Below are 15,645 nucleotides of genomic sequence, written 5' to 3'. Positions count from 1 at the left end.
AATTTTTTACTCATATTTTTAATCTTTAATATAAATTTTCTACTAATTGTGTTTTTCTTTCAGCAAGAGTTCAACTGGAATTCCGATGAGACGCTCTTTATCTATCACCACTTCGTCCATAAAGTTATGGACAACTATGGGAAGCAGATCCACGAGTGGAAGAAGAAGTGGGAAATCAATAAGGTTCGATTTAATTTATTAAACAATTTTTTAATTTATTAAACTATTTTTTAATTTATTAAACTTTTTTTTTTTATTAAAAGGTCCCAAAGTCGATGAACGACACAGTCTGGAAGGAGTTGTGTGCGCATTAGGATAAGGAAGAGACGAAAGAAACTTCTTCCACCAACTCCACCAACCGCAGGAGCGACCGTAAATGGAAGGGCATCTACAAGCATAACTTGGGTGCTCAATCTATTGCTACTCTGGGAGATCGCATGGTAAGTTCAACCGCTTTTTCTTCAATTATTTGAGTTTCAGAATTTTAATTTATTGTGCATTTCTTCTAATTTCTAATGTTTCTTTAATTTATGTTTTTTTTCAAGGCGGAAGAAAATGATGGCGAGCCGGTTGATGATCTCGCCCTAATGAGGAGGGCGTATACCAACAAGAAGACCGGCCAGATTGATGACGGTCTTGTGAGGGACGTGGTCGACCTGGTCCAAACTCAGGTGGTAGACGAAGTGTCTCAGCTTCAAACCGAGGATGACGCTTCGACGGCTTCGACCAACTTGTCCCGGTTTCGAATCAACGAAATCGTTGAATCCGTAAGTTCTTTTTTTTTTAAAGTTCAATTCATTTATTTCTTGGTTTAAATTTGTAAATTTGGCTATTTTCTATTCAGTCGGTTCCAAAGAAGAAGGGACGTTTGGTCGGTTTGGGTCATCGCACCCGGTCGGTTCCTCCTTCTTCTGTACCACCGTCCTTTGTTGATCCAGAAGTACTTACGGCTCAGTTGAAGGACAAAGATGTTCGCATATCTTTGTTGGAGACCCAGATGGCGGCTCAACAGGCGGGCTATGAGGCACAGAGGAGGCTGAACCAGCAAATGATGGAGATGATGCAGAGGATGTACCCGAACGAGGTGTTCCTGGACGTGCCAGACCCGTAGTTTTTTTTTTTTTCCAAAAACTCGGAATGTTTTATTTTTATTTGTGAAACTTTGAATATTAATTAATATGATTTCAATTTTAATTTTAATTTTATGTTTTCGAATTTAAATTTCAAAAATTTTATTTTTTTAAAAAAATTAATATTTTTTACATTCCGAAGAAATTAATTATATTTTTTACTCGATCGATCGATGCGTTTTTGGACATATATCCATCGATCGATCAATCTGTTTATAAAAAAACGTTCGGAATATATCGAGGGACATCTTCCTCGGAATATACCGAGGGACACCTTTCCTCGGAATATACCGAGGGACATGTTCCTCGGAATATTCCGAGGAAGATGTCCCTCGGTATATTCCGAACGTTTTTTTTATAAATGGATCGATCGATGGATATATGTCCAAAAACGCATCGATCGATGAACTTTCGAGGAAATATCCCGACGAAGTTCTCCTTCGGTATATTCCGAGGAGATTTCTGACAAACTAGTGATCCTCGGAATTTCCTCGGAATTTCCTCGGAAATTTGTTTCCTCGGAATTCCGTCGGAAAATTCCGAGGGATTTCCGAGGAAAGAAGAAATTCCGAGGAATTATTTCCGAGAACTTGTTTCGTCGGTATGTTGTCGGAATAACGTTATTCCGACGAAATTCCGACGATTTTTTCTCTCAGTATCCTTGCTGTTTTCTTGTAGTGGTGGTATTCGTAGCAATTTCCACCAGTAGTAAGTAAGAAAATGTTACCGTCATTTGTTAATCGTTTATAGGTTAACAAAATGGTAAATAATTATTCATATTTTACGAAAAAAAATATTTATTTATTTATTTTAATTAATAAAATGCTGGTTTATAACAATATATGAGAATATTCTATAGCAAAATATCATCAAAAAATATTAATCTAGTAAAGAAAATTATCTGTTTTTATAAAATTGGTAAAGCCAAAAACTATGCCATTGGATGAAACTATTACCGAATTATTTTTGGTCGTATGCATAATATGTACAAGATTCTATAAAGAAATAAACTATAGATGAAGAAGAAGAAAAAGTTAATGTTGTCAGAAGGCATTTCTGCCTCTCCATCTCTCTCTCCTCATAAATCAAGAGAAAGAAAGATTCAAGGAATAAGATAGGGTTAGAATATTTCTTGGAATTCCAAAGAAAAAAAAAAGAAAAAAAAAAAGAAAAAAAGGGAAGCTAGAAAACATTTTGTTCAAAGTAGTAATGATAAGTTTACTCCACTACCTCTGACTTCCATTCATCCCTCATCATCATTACAACCTCACTTCTTTCTTTTTCTCTGTACCTCCACTTTTATTCCCAACATCATGATGGTAGTGATGATGACGATTCCTCATCTTCATCATCATCATCATCTTCATCGTCTTCTTCTACTTCTTTTTTCTCTTCAACTCCCGAGTTCCAGTACCCAAGAGGAAAACATAATCACAGAAATCCAAGATCAAGAATCCCAAGAAAAAGAAGAAGTTGTCGATTATCATCGTCATCAAGATTAGGGTTTACCTAATCTCTCTACTTTTTCTTTTAGATCGATTCTTGACCATCATCATCTCATATGTTTGTATCATCATCCACGTGTGCGTACGAGATCCGAAAGGGGAATCAAGCGTCTCGGTCCGATCCTTCGCTTCTTCAAAGCGATCTTCACTCGAAAATCATTAAAATCAAGTGTCTTTGTTTACTTCTTTCTTATCTTAATTTGTGTGTTTTTCTTTTGACTTCCTTTTGTTTTTTTTGTTCATGTTAAGACTACCTTTGTTCTTCTATTCGCTGTCTCTTCTAGATTTCTTCTCTCTTTTCAATTGGTGTTTTCGTTTGGCTTATTTAAATTTTATAAATATGTGTATCATCACTATGTTCTTCTTCAAATTCTACTCAAGAAATTAAATTCCATACACATGATGATTGTTTGCATATTGTGAAATCATACCGATTCCCATGTAATCAATTTGCTTGGATCAATGAAATACATCACAAGATGAAACTTGCTTTAAAGGAAGGTAATAATTTATTATAGACCATATTATAGAACAACGATTTGTATGCTAATATATGTGTGTGTGTGTGTATATATATATGTGTGTGTGTGTGTGTGTGAGAGAGAGTCTCTGTGTAAATATGCTGAATTTGTCTTTTAACGAATGATGGTGATAATGTATCATGAATTTTAGAACATTAACCATGTTTCATATCATATGCTATATGAATGATATATAGATCTATATGACTATATGGTAGAGCATTCCTTGTATCTATACCAATGATCGTGACGATTTGGTACGTACGGTCAAAGAAACTTATGATTGCAGTGTGACGAAGAAATGTGTACGTACATATATGCATTTACATATAGTCTTCACGATCTATATTTTTGGAGACTATCTATATGTATAAGCAATTGCAAGAATATTCTCGAGACAGCATTTATTTATTGCTTAGATCTAATTTGTTTTGAGGGAGAATCGATAAAACTAACTCAAATATTCAAATGAAACATAAAAGTGTAGTTTTTTTTCGGTCAAATACAAAACTAACTTAAATAATAGTAAAAATACTATTTAACTCTTATGACCAAACAAAAAACAGGAATGTATATTACATTTATGTCATTCGTAACAGAAAGAAGTCCACGTATATGTAGACCTCATACGAAATCTATTCTATAGACTTATTATGTAGTCTACACCATAATTTGATTTAATAATTGATTTTTTTTTAATGTATAAAAAATAATTGTTATAATAATTTTAATTAATCATCAATATAATGGATAATATGAAGTAAATATATTAAAATTTTATATAATTGAACAATTTAAAAAGTATATACTAATTTCGTAACTATGTGTTAGATAATATTCATGGTTTAGAAACAAAAAGTTATTACGTGTTATATCTTTTAGTGGTATAGATTTCTTAAGGTTAGATTTTACATTGTGATTTTTTTTTTTACTGATTTAAATTTGCAAATTAGGGTTTGATATTTGTGATATTTGATACATTGATTGAGACTATTTCGATTATCAAGCAAAACATTTAGGGTTTGACATTTGTGGTTTAGGGTTTCGTAGACTCACAATAAAGTCTAATTCACTATACACGTTTTTTTCAGTCTACTTTAGTTGATTACAAAAAATATTATTTTTAAATTAAATATAGTTTTTTTTATGAATAAAAATGCGAAATCATATATTATAACTATTTTTTAAAAATTAGTAAATTATATATTTACATTATTAAACCAATAAATTACTAGAAAAATTATTTTTAAAAACAATTTACATATTTTTTTAAATAATAAAAGATAAGAGAAAGAACAAAAAAAAATTATAGTTGACTTATAAATAAGTCTACCAAACCGAAAATAATTTAATCTAACCAAATTTTAACCAAAATAATTAAACTTAACCAAAATTAAACCATAAAAGTTTTAACCTAACCGGATCAAGTATCAGACGTATAAATACATTTTTTGTGGAATTTGGTAAGAAACACAAAACCTAGCGCTGTTGCTCTCTTTCTCTCTCTAGAACAGGCGATTTTCGGAGGTCTGACCCTATCGAGTCTCTCTTCCTTCTTCTCCCACTCGCCGTCCTCTCCGAATCACCATCATGACCATCACCACCATCCTCCCATCCGTCAGCCATATCCACGTTGTCTCCGTCTACCTCGTCACCACTGTTCCTCTCCTCGTCTTCTCCAGTCGTAATCTCTCTCTCTCTCTCTCTCTCTCTCTCTCTCTCTATTTTCTTATACAGTATCAAGCACCTCTTGTCTTATTACTTTGCATCATGAGTCTCAGGAGGTGAGTCGGAGATGAGCAGCGGCGATGAGGAGACATAGCTTAACTTCGACTTCCATGGAGTTCTGCCGTGTGTTCGAGCTTTGAGCTCGAGGGATGAGATGGAGTCTAGTGAGAAGAGAAGGGAGGAGATGGATTTGGCTCAGAGACGAAGGAGGAGATGGAGTTGGATTCAAAGATAAGTCTCTTACCCTCTTTCTCAGATTCAGTTTTATTTCTGATTTAATGTATTGATTATGGAGGAAACTGACAGTTTAAAAAACTGTAACCACAGTTTCAAAAACTGTAACCACAGTTTCAGGTACGTTCAGGACTGGCATTGAGAATAACTGCCACGAACCAGCTGAGGACTGAGGACTTAATTGTAAGTGTATACATTTTCTCGATCTATTGTTATTTCGTTGTGTTTGGACAATGTTTTCTTAGTGATTGTATCTCAGCTGATATAACTCTTTGTATATTCATTGAGGAAACTTTGGGATGCATTAATAGGGATGTGCTTCATTCTCTTGATCACAAGCATAGGGGATGTGCTTGATTTTAAGTTGCTCAAAGGTAAAAGGATGTAAGTGTATCCATGTTGTTTTTTTGTTTAGCGTATGAGTGTTTATTGGCATTGACGCCCCAATGCCCTTGTTTGTCTCGTTTACTACAAGCTGTATATTATGGTCACATGACTGAAATACTGGTGCGAAGAGCTTCTTTTCCTGATGAATTCACACGGTTAACATCCATCATGTGGGTAAGAAGAAAAAAATTCTTCTGCTAGGCCTCTTCTATTTACGTATATGGGTGCTACTTTGACTTTCAAAATCAATATTCTCTAAATATGTGTGTTTAATCTATTTTTGTAGATAAACGAGATTGTCTTAAAGCATCCTTATTATAAGGATCAAACATGCATGTCACAAGCTACAGATTCAGCGATGACCACTTTGGTGATTGTGCAACCACTTTTTTGGCTAGAATTGGAAGATAGACGAAGTTTTTGATAATTATCATGAGAGAGAATAAGATGTTTGTAATAGGCATTTGTATTGTACTTTTGTACCAGACTACATTGTATTGTTCTCTTTGTATCAAACTGATGTATTATGTAATAACTTACTTGGAGTAGATTTCAAAAGACTAATACTGAAATAGACATATGTATTGCACTTTTGTACCAAACTACATTTTATTGTGCTTTTGTATCAAACTACCCGTCAGAAAGCAGACTTGTTTAATACAACCTTAAAAAAAAATTAAGATCCCCAAGTTTAACATAGGTTCATCACTTAACACAACTCTAAAACAATGTAATACAAGAGTCACAGATAAAAGTGACTCAAGATCCACAAATTCAACATAAGTTTCACATAACCTCCAATTACAAAACTAGACTTACATAGACATCTACACTAATTAGTTAACTACATAGTCAAACCAAAAAGTTGATAGTTTCATAATTATAACAGATTTTCTTTTCAAAATCACTTGAGACCAATATGATTAACTTATACTCACTATCGGACCAAAAAATCTTAAAAAGACTTAATGAATAATACATGAATTCACATTTTTATAGATTTTTCTATGGACAGAACTTAGAGCATCCGCATCAGCAGTTTTAAAGAGGTTCATGGGCTCGGGTTCATAGGCCCGAATATTAGAAAGAAAAGATTAAATGGGTTTAAATCGGTGATCCGGCTCTTGCTAGTGAACCCGTATGATACGGGTTCAAGCCACGCGTCGAACAGGCAGTGGCCACGCGTTATCGCGTCGAATGCGAGAAAAATAGGGTTTCGCGTGAGAGGATTCATTTTCTCTTCTATTTTCGAAAGCTAGAGTTTCTTTCTCTCGGAGGCGATTTCTCGTGCGACGCGACAGCCGGAGATTTTCTCGATCTAATAGACGTCGGACTCTCTCCTAGACGATCTCATGTCAGTATTGACTACTTTGACGGTTTGATTGAATCGATTTGGGCTCGAAAGCGTTCTCGGTTAATGAAAATCGATTTGGGGGTTTCGATGTAGGGTTCGAAATTGATATGGGGGTTTCGATTTATGGTTTGAAATCGTCATGCGGGTTCCATTTAGGGTTCGTTTATCGGGGATTTGAAATCGATTTGGGGGTTTCTAGTTAGGGGTTCGAAATCGAGTTTCTGGTTTCGATTTACCGTTGATTGTGTTCTAATCTTTGCTTTTTCTGGTACAGATGGATCCCGCAGAAGAGAGAAGAGAGACAAAGAGGCAAAAGGAGTTCATCAATATGCAAGGATACGTGGCTGATTCAGAATACGGGATTCCGACGAGGTGTCCCTGTGGTGGGAGAATCATTGTCGAGGTTCGGGGGAAGGACGACTACGACACTCTTCCTGGAAAGCGGTTCTTCACCTGCAAAAACTACGAGGTAAGTGCTTCTTCTCAATTAAATTCTTTCCATTTATTTTTGTTTTCAAACAAGATTCTCATATGTGCTTTTGTTGTTAACAAGGCTGATGGGTTTCATTATCGTCAGCCTTGGGTGATTGGTGTCCAGGAGCATATCGAACGCCTCACTAAGCGTGTGGAGGAGGTTGAGCTGGTGATCAAGTGGGTGCCGGAGGTCAATAATCAGATTGAGAGACTGGAGGTAAAATGACTTCCAATTTTTTTAAAAAAATTTGTAATATTTTTCTTCATTTTTTATTAACTGACTAACACAGTGTGATTGTTGTTTCCATGTCCAGGCAGAGGTTAAAGCCCTCAATCGGGAGGTTGATAACCTCACTGGGCAGGTTTATAACCTCTCTGTGCAGGTCGCGGACTTGGAGAAGCTCTGCTTCGACTGAAACACAAAAGGTAACACTGAAGCTTAATGAGTTCGAGTGCTAGGTAGAGTTGAACTTGAACTGAACTAGGTAGTTGCGTAATGAATGTTAATGAATGGTTGAGTTTCAAATCCGTGTAGTTCTGTTTTGGTTGGTTGCGTAATGAATGGTTGAGTTTTAAAAACTGATTTGATGTTTATTGAATGCTCTTTGTGTAGTAGTTGTTGTCTAATTAACTTTAATCAATGTTTGGTAGTTAGAGTATGTTTAATTTTTTGTCCTTTCAAAGCCAAAACTAGTTTAAAATCATAGGCAATCCACATCTGAAAACACAAACCAAATTTTAAACCCATTTATCGAAAATCAAAATGGATCCTTTTTCCCTTAACTCTCCCGGGTTGGTTAACCTACTAGCTTCCCAGAGCAGTCAAACAATAGACTTAGGGTATTCCGAGGTTCCTAAACCTGCGTCAAAGCGAAAGTGGATAACCAAAGAAGACGTTGTGCTGATCAGTGCTTGGTTGAACACCAGCAAGGATCCAATCGTGAGTAATGAGCAGAAGGCAGCTAAGTTTTGGAAGCGAATAGAGGAGTATGTCAATGCTAGCCCTCTGCTCATTGGCTCCGTTCCTAGGGAGTGGAGTCAATGTAAGCAGAGGTGGGGAAGGGTGAATGAGCAGGTGTGCAAGTTTGTGGGAAGCCATGAAGCCGCTTTGAAGGAGCAAGCGAGTGGCCAAAATGAGAATGATGTCATGAAGGCTGCCCATGACATCTTATTTAATGACTATCATGTCAAGTTCAGTCTTGAACATTGTTGGAGGGAGCTTAGGTTTGATCAAAAATGGAGATCACACTCATTGTCGAAAGATGGTGCAAAGGAGAAAAGGAAGGAACCTGCGGAGGAGGTGCCTGCCGAGGAAGATGTTAGGCCTCCTGGTGTTAAGGCTAGCAAAGCAGCCAAACGCAAGAAGCACGCGAATGAAGCAGCTTTTGATCAGATAGAGAGCATATTAGCTGTCAAAAATAACATATCCAAACAGAAAATCCTTGATCGTTTGCTAGCAAAAATTGAAGATACACTTTCTGATCAAGAAGTGTCTCTAAAAAATAAACTCATTTCTGAAATGCTTTGATTTGGTCAGTGGCTTAATTTTTTTTTGAATTTTTGAGTAGGTTAATGGTTTATATGAACTTGATGGCATTTGATATCTGTTGAATATGTTTTGCTTTAAGTTTATTGAATATGTTTGAATCTGTTTTGCTTTGCAGGTCACGGGTTGCAGGAGGTGGATGCGTGTGGACGTGGATGCTTGTTCTTTATCCCGATTTCTTTAGGTATCAGGTCACAGGTTGCAGGAGGTGGATGCTTGTAGTAGTAGGTAATGTCAGTTTGATTCACGGGAGAGTGTAGAATTTTGTATCTTTCTACACTTCTTTTAACTTCACCGGCTTTAATGGGTGTATGTACCTACAGGTTCTGTTTTCTACTCACGGGTGTATCTACCCACGGGTTCTGTTTTGTACTCACGGGTGTATGTACCCGATCAACTTGATTCACGGAAATGTAAAATATGTCTCTATATATAAACTATGTCTCTCACTTCTGTTTGTGCAACTCCTCTTTCACTCCTCTATATATAAAATGTTGTTTGATTCTTCTCACAAAACTATGATCACTCCACACTAGCTTTGATTCTTCTCAACCATCACCACACTTTCATACACTTTCATACACCCATCACCACACTTTCATACACTTCTCAACCATCACCACGATTCTTCTCACTATCACCACACTTTCATACAACCATTATCTTCTCCACACTAGCTTTGATTCTTGTCAACATTATGATCACTTCTCCTTGTCATCAACCAATCCATAGAGGTTAGTTCAAAACTTGTCTTCACTGTTTTTTACATATCCATAAGTTTTTATAAGTTTTAAAGTTTACAAACCCCTTTTTGCCTTTTGTAGGAAGGAAAAGAGAAATAAATTGCTTCAACAATGTCTTCCTCATCAAGTGATGAAGTAGATGAAGCTTTAGAAGAAATGGTCGACCAAGTAGTTGATAATTTCATCGACTCAATAGTTGATGGTCAAGCCAACAACCCGAAGAGACGAGCTTATATCGAAAAAAATCGGGAACTTGGACACAATCAACTATTGAACGACTATTTCAAGGAAAATCCTTCATACCCACTGGAAATGTTTAGGTGACGTTTTCGAATGAACAAGCCATTGTTCCTTCGCATTGTCGATCGCCTAAGTAGTGAAGTTCCATACTTTCAGCATAGAAGAAATGCTCACGGAAGGTACAGGCTATCTGCACTTCAAAAGTGTACGGCAGTTATACGTATGCTGGCATATGGTCAATCGGGAGATACATATGACGAATATCTCCGACTTGGTGAAAGTACAGCACATTTATGTTTGGAAAATTTCACTAATGGGATAATACAATTGTTTAGAGATGAGTATCTAAGAAAACCTAATGAGGATGATCTTCAACGATTACTCGATGTTGGAGAGGTACGCGGGTTTTCCAGGGATGATAGGCAGCATCGATTGTATGCATTGGGAGTGGAAAAACTGCCCAACGGCTTGGAAAGGTCAGTACACACGTGGTTCAGGAAAGCCGACAATTGTCTTAGAATATGTGGCATCACAAGATCTTTCGATATGACACGCATTTTTCGGATTACCAGGTACCCTCAACGATATCAATGTTCTTGATCGGTCACCAGTTTTTAATGACATTTTACAAGGTCGAGCACCTAAAGTTAAGTTCAAGGTCAACAACCACACTTATCGTATGGCCTACTACTTTACTGATGGAATTTATCCAAATTGGTCAACATTTATCCAATCCATCCCACTTCCTGAAGGTCCTAAAGCAGAGCTATTTGCTGAACGTCAAGAATCCACCAGAAAAGATGTCGAACGGGCTTTTGGAGTATTGCAATCAAGGTTTACAATAGTTAAAAACCCAGCTCTACTATGGGACAAGGAAAAGATAGGAAGGATTATGAGAACTTGTGTTATATTGCACAATATGATAGTAGAGAACGAACGAGACGGATACACTCAAATTGATACATCTGAGTTCGAGTCAGGAGAGTCAAGCAGAAGTTCCAAGGTGAAAGGGAGAACAAGTTTTAATATCGGTAATATGTTAGGCATTCGCAATGAAGTTCGAGATTTAGAGAAACATGATCGTTTGAAAGTTGATTTAGTTAAAAATGTATGGAAAAAGTTTGGTAATGTAGATGAATAATCTTTGTATGTTCATGAATATTCTTAATGCATTGAATAAAAACTTTTAAAATATTTTAAAAATTATTATTGTTTTATTCCTATGAACCCCTTCTTCAGGTTCACCAATGCAGGAGCACAATAGATAGATGTTCATCACTATTCATGGTCCCACCAAAAAAATATTAAAAAATTCTTATGAACCCCAAGAGGGGGTTCATTGATGCAGATGCTCTTAGGTTCACCCCCTAGGGTGAACCTTTAAATTCACCTCACCCTTTATGACCAATCAAATTGGCACATAGATTATTAATTAAAAAAAAATTAAATTAAACAAAAAATAGCTACAAAAAATAAAAACGCTAATTTTAACGACGCTAACGCTTCAAGCTAAACCCTAAACCCTAAATCTTAAATTCTAAACTCTATACCCTAAATTCTAAACCCAAATCCAAACCCCTAAACCCAAACCCTATACCCTAAACCCTAATCCTAGACCCTAAACCCAAATTATATACCCTAAGCCCAAAAACTAGATTATAAACCTAAACTTTATACCCTAAACCCAAGTCCTACACCCTAAACCCAAACCGTAAACCTTAAACTCTAATCCTAGACCCTAAACCCTAATCCTAGACCCTAAACCCAAATTATATACCTTAAACCCAAAAAAATGGACTATAAACCTAAACCTTATACCCTAAACCCAAATCTTAGACTCTAAACCCAAACCGTAAACCTTAACCCAAACCCTATAGCATCTAAGTTTGGGGTTTGAGTTTAAGGTTTACCATTTGGGTTTTAGGTCTAGGATTTGGGTTTAGGGTATAGGTTTTGGGTTTAGGATTTACGGTTTGGGTTTAGGATTTACCGTTTGGACTTATAGTTAATGTTTTGGGTTTAGGATATATAATTTGGGTTTAAGGTTTACAGTTTGGGTTTAGGGTCTAGGACTTGGGTTTAGGGTATAGAGTTTAGGTTTATAGTCTAGTTTTTGGGTTCAGAGTATATAATTTGGGTTTAGGGTCTAGGATTAGGGTTTAGGGTATAGGGTTTGGGTTTAGGGGTTTGGATTTGGGTTTAGAATTTAGGGTATAAGGTTTAGAATTTAAGATTTAGGGTTTAAGATTTAGCTGGAAGCATTAGCGTCGTTAAAATTAGCGTTTTTATTTTTTGTAACTATTTTTTATTGAATTTAATATTTTTTTAATTAATAATCTATGTGTCACTTTGATTGGTCATAAAGGGTGGAGTTAATTTAAAGGTTCACCCTCTAGGGTGGGGTTAATTTAAAGGTTCACCCTAGGGGGTGAACCTAAGTTCTGTCATTTTTCTATGTAGACTTAATATTCAGTCTACATAGATGTAGACGTTCTTTTCAGTTTACTACTGTAGACTGTCAAGTAGGTTTACTCTTTTGGTTGGTTTTTACAATTGCAAATTTTACGGGTTGCTTTTTACATTTGAAAAAAGTTATGACTTTATACAAGTAGAATTCCATTTCAGTCTACACTTTAAAAAGATTAGTTTTTGCTATTGACCAGAATTCATCCAGGATTTGACTTTATGAAGTAGACTTCATATGCAGTCTACATGTTTGAATTTTTTTTTAAAGGGGTTAGTTTTGCAATTGACCATGTTTGACTTTTAACAAGTAGATTGAAATGAATGTCTACAAGTGTGTAGACTTCGCATGAAGTATCTTTCAAATCCGACGGGTTAGTTTTGCATTTGACCAAAATAAAAAAGTAGACTTTACACGCAATCTGCATTTTTTTTTTCTAAGATAAGAAGACTGCATATGAAGTCTACAATTTTTTTTTTAAAAAATATTACTTTTTAAACTTTTTAGTCAAACACAAAACGAACCTATTCAACGAAATCAAAGTTTCGGTCAAATGCAAAACTGACTTTTTGTAGACTTCTCGGACAGTCTACATTTTATAAACATCCGATGAAGTCTACTTTGAAAAGTCAAAAATCCGGTCAAATGCAAAACCAACCTCCTTTGCGTAGACGTTTTGGCAAATCTACCAAAAGTTTTGTCTTTGTTGTTAAAGGTAAAGACGAAGACTGCTGGGAAAGTCTGCGTTATAAAAAAAACATTTAGTTAATTACAAAACTGACTTGTGCGTTGACAAGTAGACTGCATCGTACGTCTACACAGAGGCGTAGACATATAAAACAGTATAATATCGCAACACAGATCTGAAAATTGACGAAAATCATGTAAATAGTTACCTTTTCCGGTGTAAAGCTCGTTTTCAACCTTTTCAGCTGTCCAAACTCCAAATATGAGTAAAAAGAAGCACCTTTGACGATTCATTAATGAAGATGCTCGAAAATATGAAGTTTGTAATTATGAAAATGAAAGTTATGAGAATTTTTTAGATGAAAATGTAGAGGAAATGAGAGAAAATGAAGATTTGTTGGTTTAGAATGAGAAAAAAATGGTTGAAAATTGAATTTTAGAGCTTTAAGAGCTCAAAAATGGTGGTTCATGATGGTTGGAAAATTGATGATGATGGCATTATTGTAAATAAGAAGAAATGGTTAGGGTGTATTTGATTTTTTATTAATTTCGAAACTAATAAAAATTTAAATAATAATGGTAATTTTGTAAATAATTCAAAAACATAGGGATAATGTAGAAAATTCATTGATGAATAGTAAAAACAAAAAAAAAATTGGTTTTAAGTTTGACTTGAAAAAATGTATTGGTTTGGAAAAACTCCGAGTCCCTTGTTTTTTATCGGTTTTTGTCTTAGCAACAAAGCGAATGTACTATTTCGGTTTTTGTCTTTGATCCTACGTACTCCAACATATATATCCACACAAATATATTGTGATGCTCTGAGCAGAAATACATATGAAGCATAGACATATAAAAAGAAACATAAATGTTTAGATGGTTAATAACTCAAATTAGTATGATTACTTGATTACTTTTTGTTGCATCCATTAAAATCAATTCATCATGTAGGCACTTTGGGGTATCGGCCTTAGGAGAATTAAATTTCGAAAGAAAAGGTACAGAATTGTGAGCATTGGTGGATGAAAACGGCTGGTTATCAATAATTATGTGTAAACATTCACCACATAGAGTAAAATTATAGTTGGTTATCTATACTATTAAAGATTCTGTCTTTAGTTTTTAAATTTATTTACAAAAAAATGTCACTGTCTTTTTAAGAATATTTTTGATATTTTTCGCCAACTATAATTCCGGCCAATGGGTTTACAAAAAAAAATAATTCCGGCCAATGGAATGTCAAGGATTTGTGATAACTAATTTCGTTTCCAAATATATTCACCAAATTTACCAATGTAAGAATATTCCAAATAAACCTATTTAATGAATATTACATGGAAATTACCACAAATACTACATTCATAGTATCACTTTTTATGTTTACACTAATTTCTTTTACACTCACTTTTAATGAAGGATAAAATATACTTATACTCTTAGAGTTAACTAATCTAGATTTAGGGTTTAGAATTGAGGGGTGGGATAGGGTTTTTGGAATGTGAAATTTAGGATTCTAATAAATTTATAAATAAATACTTTAAAAATAAATACTTTAAAAATATAAAAAAAATAATTTCAAACATAATTTTCGATTTAAAAAAAGAAATTTTGAAAAAAAAATTAAAACAAATTCGAAAACAAAAATTAAAAAAAAAATTATAAAAAAGTTCAAATTTGAAAAAGTATAATTCGAAAACATAAAAAAAATTATTTTTTTTATTTTTTATTTATTTAAATGATAATTTATTATATATATATAGTGAACAAGGGTATAAGAGTCTTTTGCCACTTAATAAAAAATGTATTTTTGAAAATATCCCTTTAGTGGTGGTAAAATGAAAGTGGTACCATGAAAGTGGTAAACATGAAATTTCTCCATATTACAGCAAGCAAAAATTTCATTATCTATATACAGTAAAAACTCTATAAACTAATAATGTTGGGACTTTGGTATTTTATCAATTTATAGAGTTATTAATCAACAAAAAAAAATTATTTTTTAGATTTTTTATTTTTTTTATTTTAAGATTTATTTTTTTTATAAAATAAGAAAAATATTTGATTTTAGTATATATACACATTAATTAACTTTTTGAAATTTGACATTTATATCAGTTTATTTATATTATTTGGTGTGCGTGTTTCTTTTTGTCAGCAACATAAACAAAATCATACTATTTGGTGTGTATAAAATATGTTTCACAGAATTTAAATGTGGTTTTTGATATAATTTACCTAAATCCCATCAAAATATATTAAGTGAAAAAAATATAAAGATAATTCTACTGTGAATATTAAACAAACAATATAATGGTTAGTTTGTACTTATATAAAATATTTATATATAAAAATATTAATTTATAATTCTAGTGGCACCATATATTTACATAAGATTTTTTACAAAATTATTATTTTATTATTTTATCGATTTGTGTCATGAACTGGCCCAATTTGGAACCAGAGAAATTTATTAATTAATAGTGTTTATTAATTTATAGAGTTTATACTGTATACAAGTCAAAATTTTGTTTATTGTATAGACAAAAATAACTTTGCTATATACATGGGTCAAAAGTTTCAAAATTTTAGATAATATTATGAAACGTAAAATAAAATAAATTATACTAGAATA

General features: G+C 33.9%; 1 protein-coding gene and 1 long non-coding RNA gene across 2 annotated transcripts; both read left to right on the top strand.

Moving 5' to 3' along the window:
- Nucleotides 1–2,181: 2,181 nt before the first annotated feature.
- On the top strand, nucleotides 2,182–6,089 carry LOC106376572. The gene is made up of 6 exons (XR_001275552.3): nucleotides 2,182–2,804; nucleotides 4,666–4,840; nucleotides 4,938–5,301; nucleotides 5,407–5,502; nucleotides 5,594–5,679; nucleotides 5,792–6,089. It is a non-coding gene; the product is annotated as an uncharacterized LOC106376572 (long non-coding RNA).
- A 2,007-nt stretch (nucleotides 6,090–8,096) lies between these two features.
- On the top strand, nucleotides 8,097–9,139 carry LOC106373563 (glutathione S-transferase T3-like). Its single transcript, XM_013813722.1, has 2 exons — nucleotides 8,097–8,824; nucleotides 8,998–9,139. The coding sequence occupies exons 1-2, from the start codon at nucleotides 8,097–8,099 to the stop codon at nucleotides 9,137–9,139; spliced, it is 870 nt and encodes a 289-aa protein (XP_013669176.1).
- The last annotated feature ends 6,506 nt before the right edge of the window (nucleotides 9,140–15,645 follow it).

The sequence above is a fragment of the Brassica napus genome, chromosome C1, assembly GCF_020379485.1.
Source record: "Brassica napus cultivar Da-Ae chromosome C1, Da-Ae, whole genome shotgun sequence".
In the NCBI taxonomy this organism is placed as follows: Eukaryota; Viridiplantae; Streptophyta; class Magnoliopsida; order Brassicales; family Brassicaceae; genus Brassica; species Brassica napus.
The sequence above is the reverse complement of the archived record's forward strand: the minus strand, read 5'-3'. Positions and strand labels throughout refer to the sequence as shown.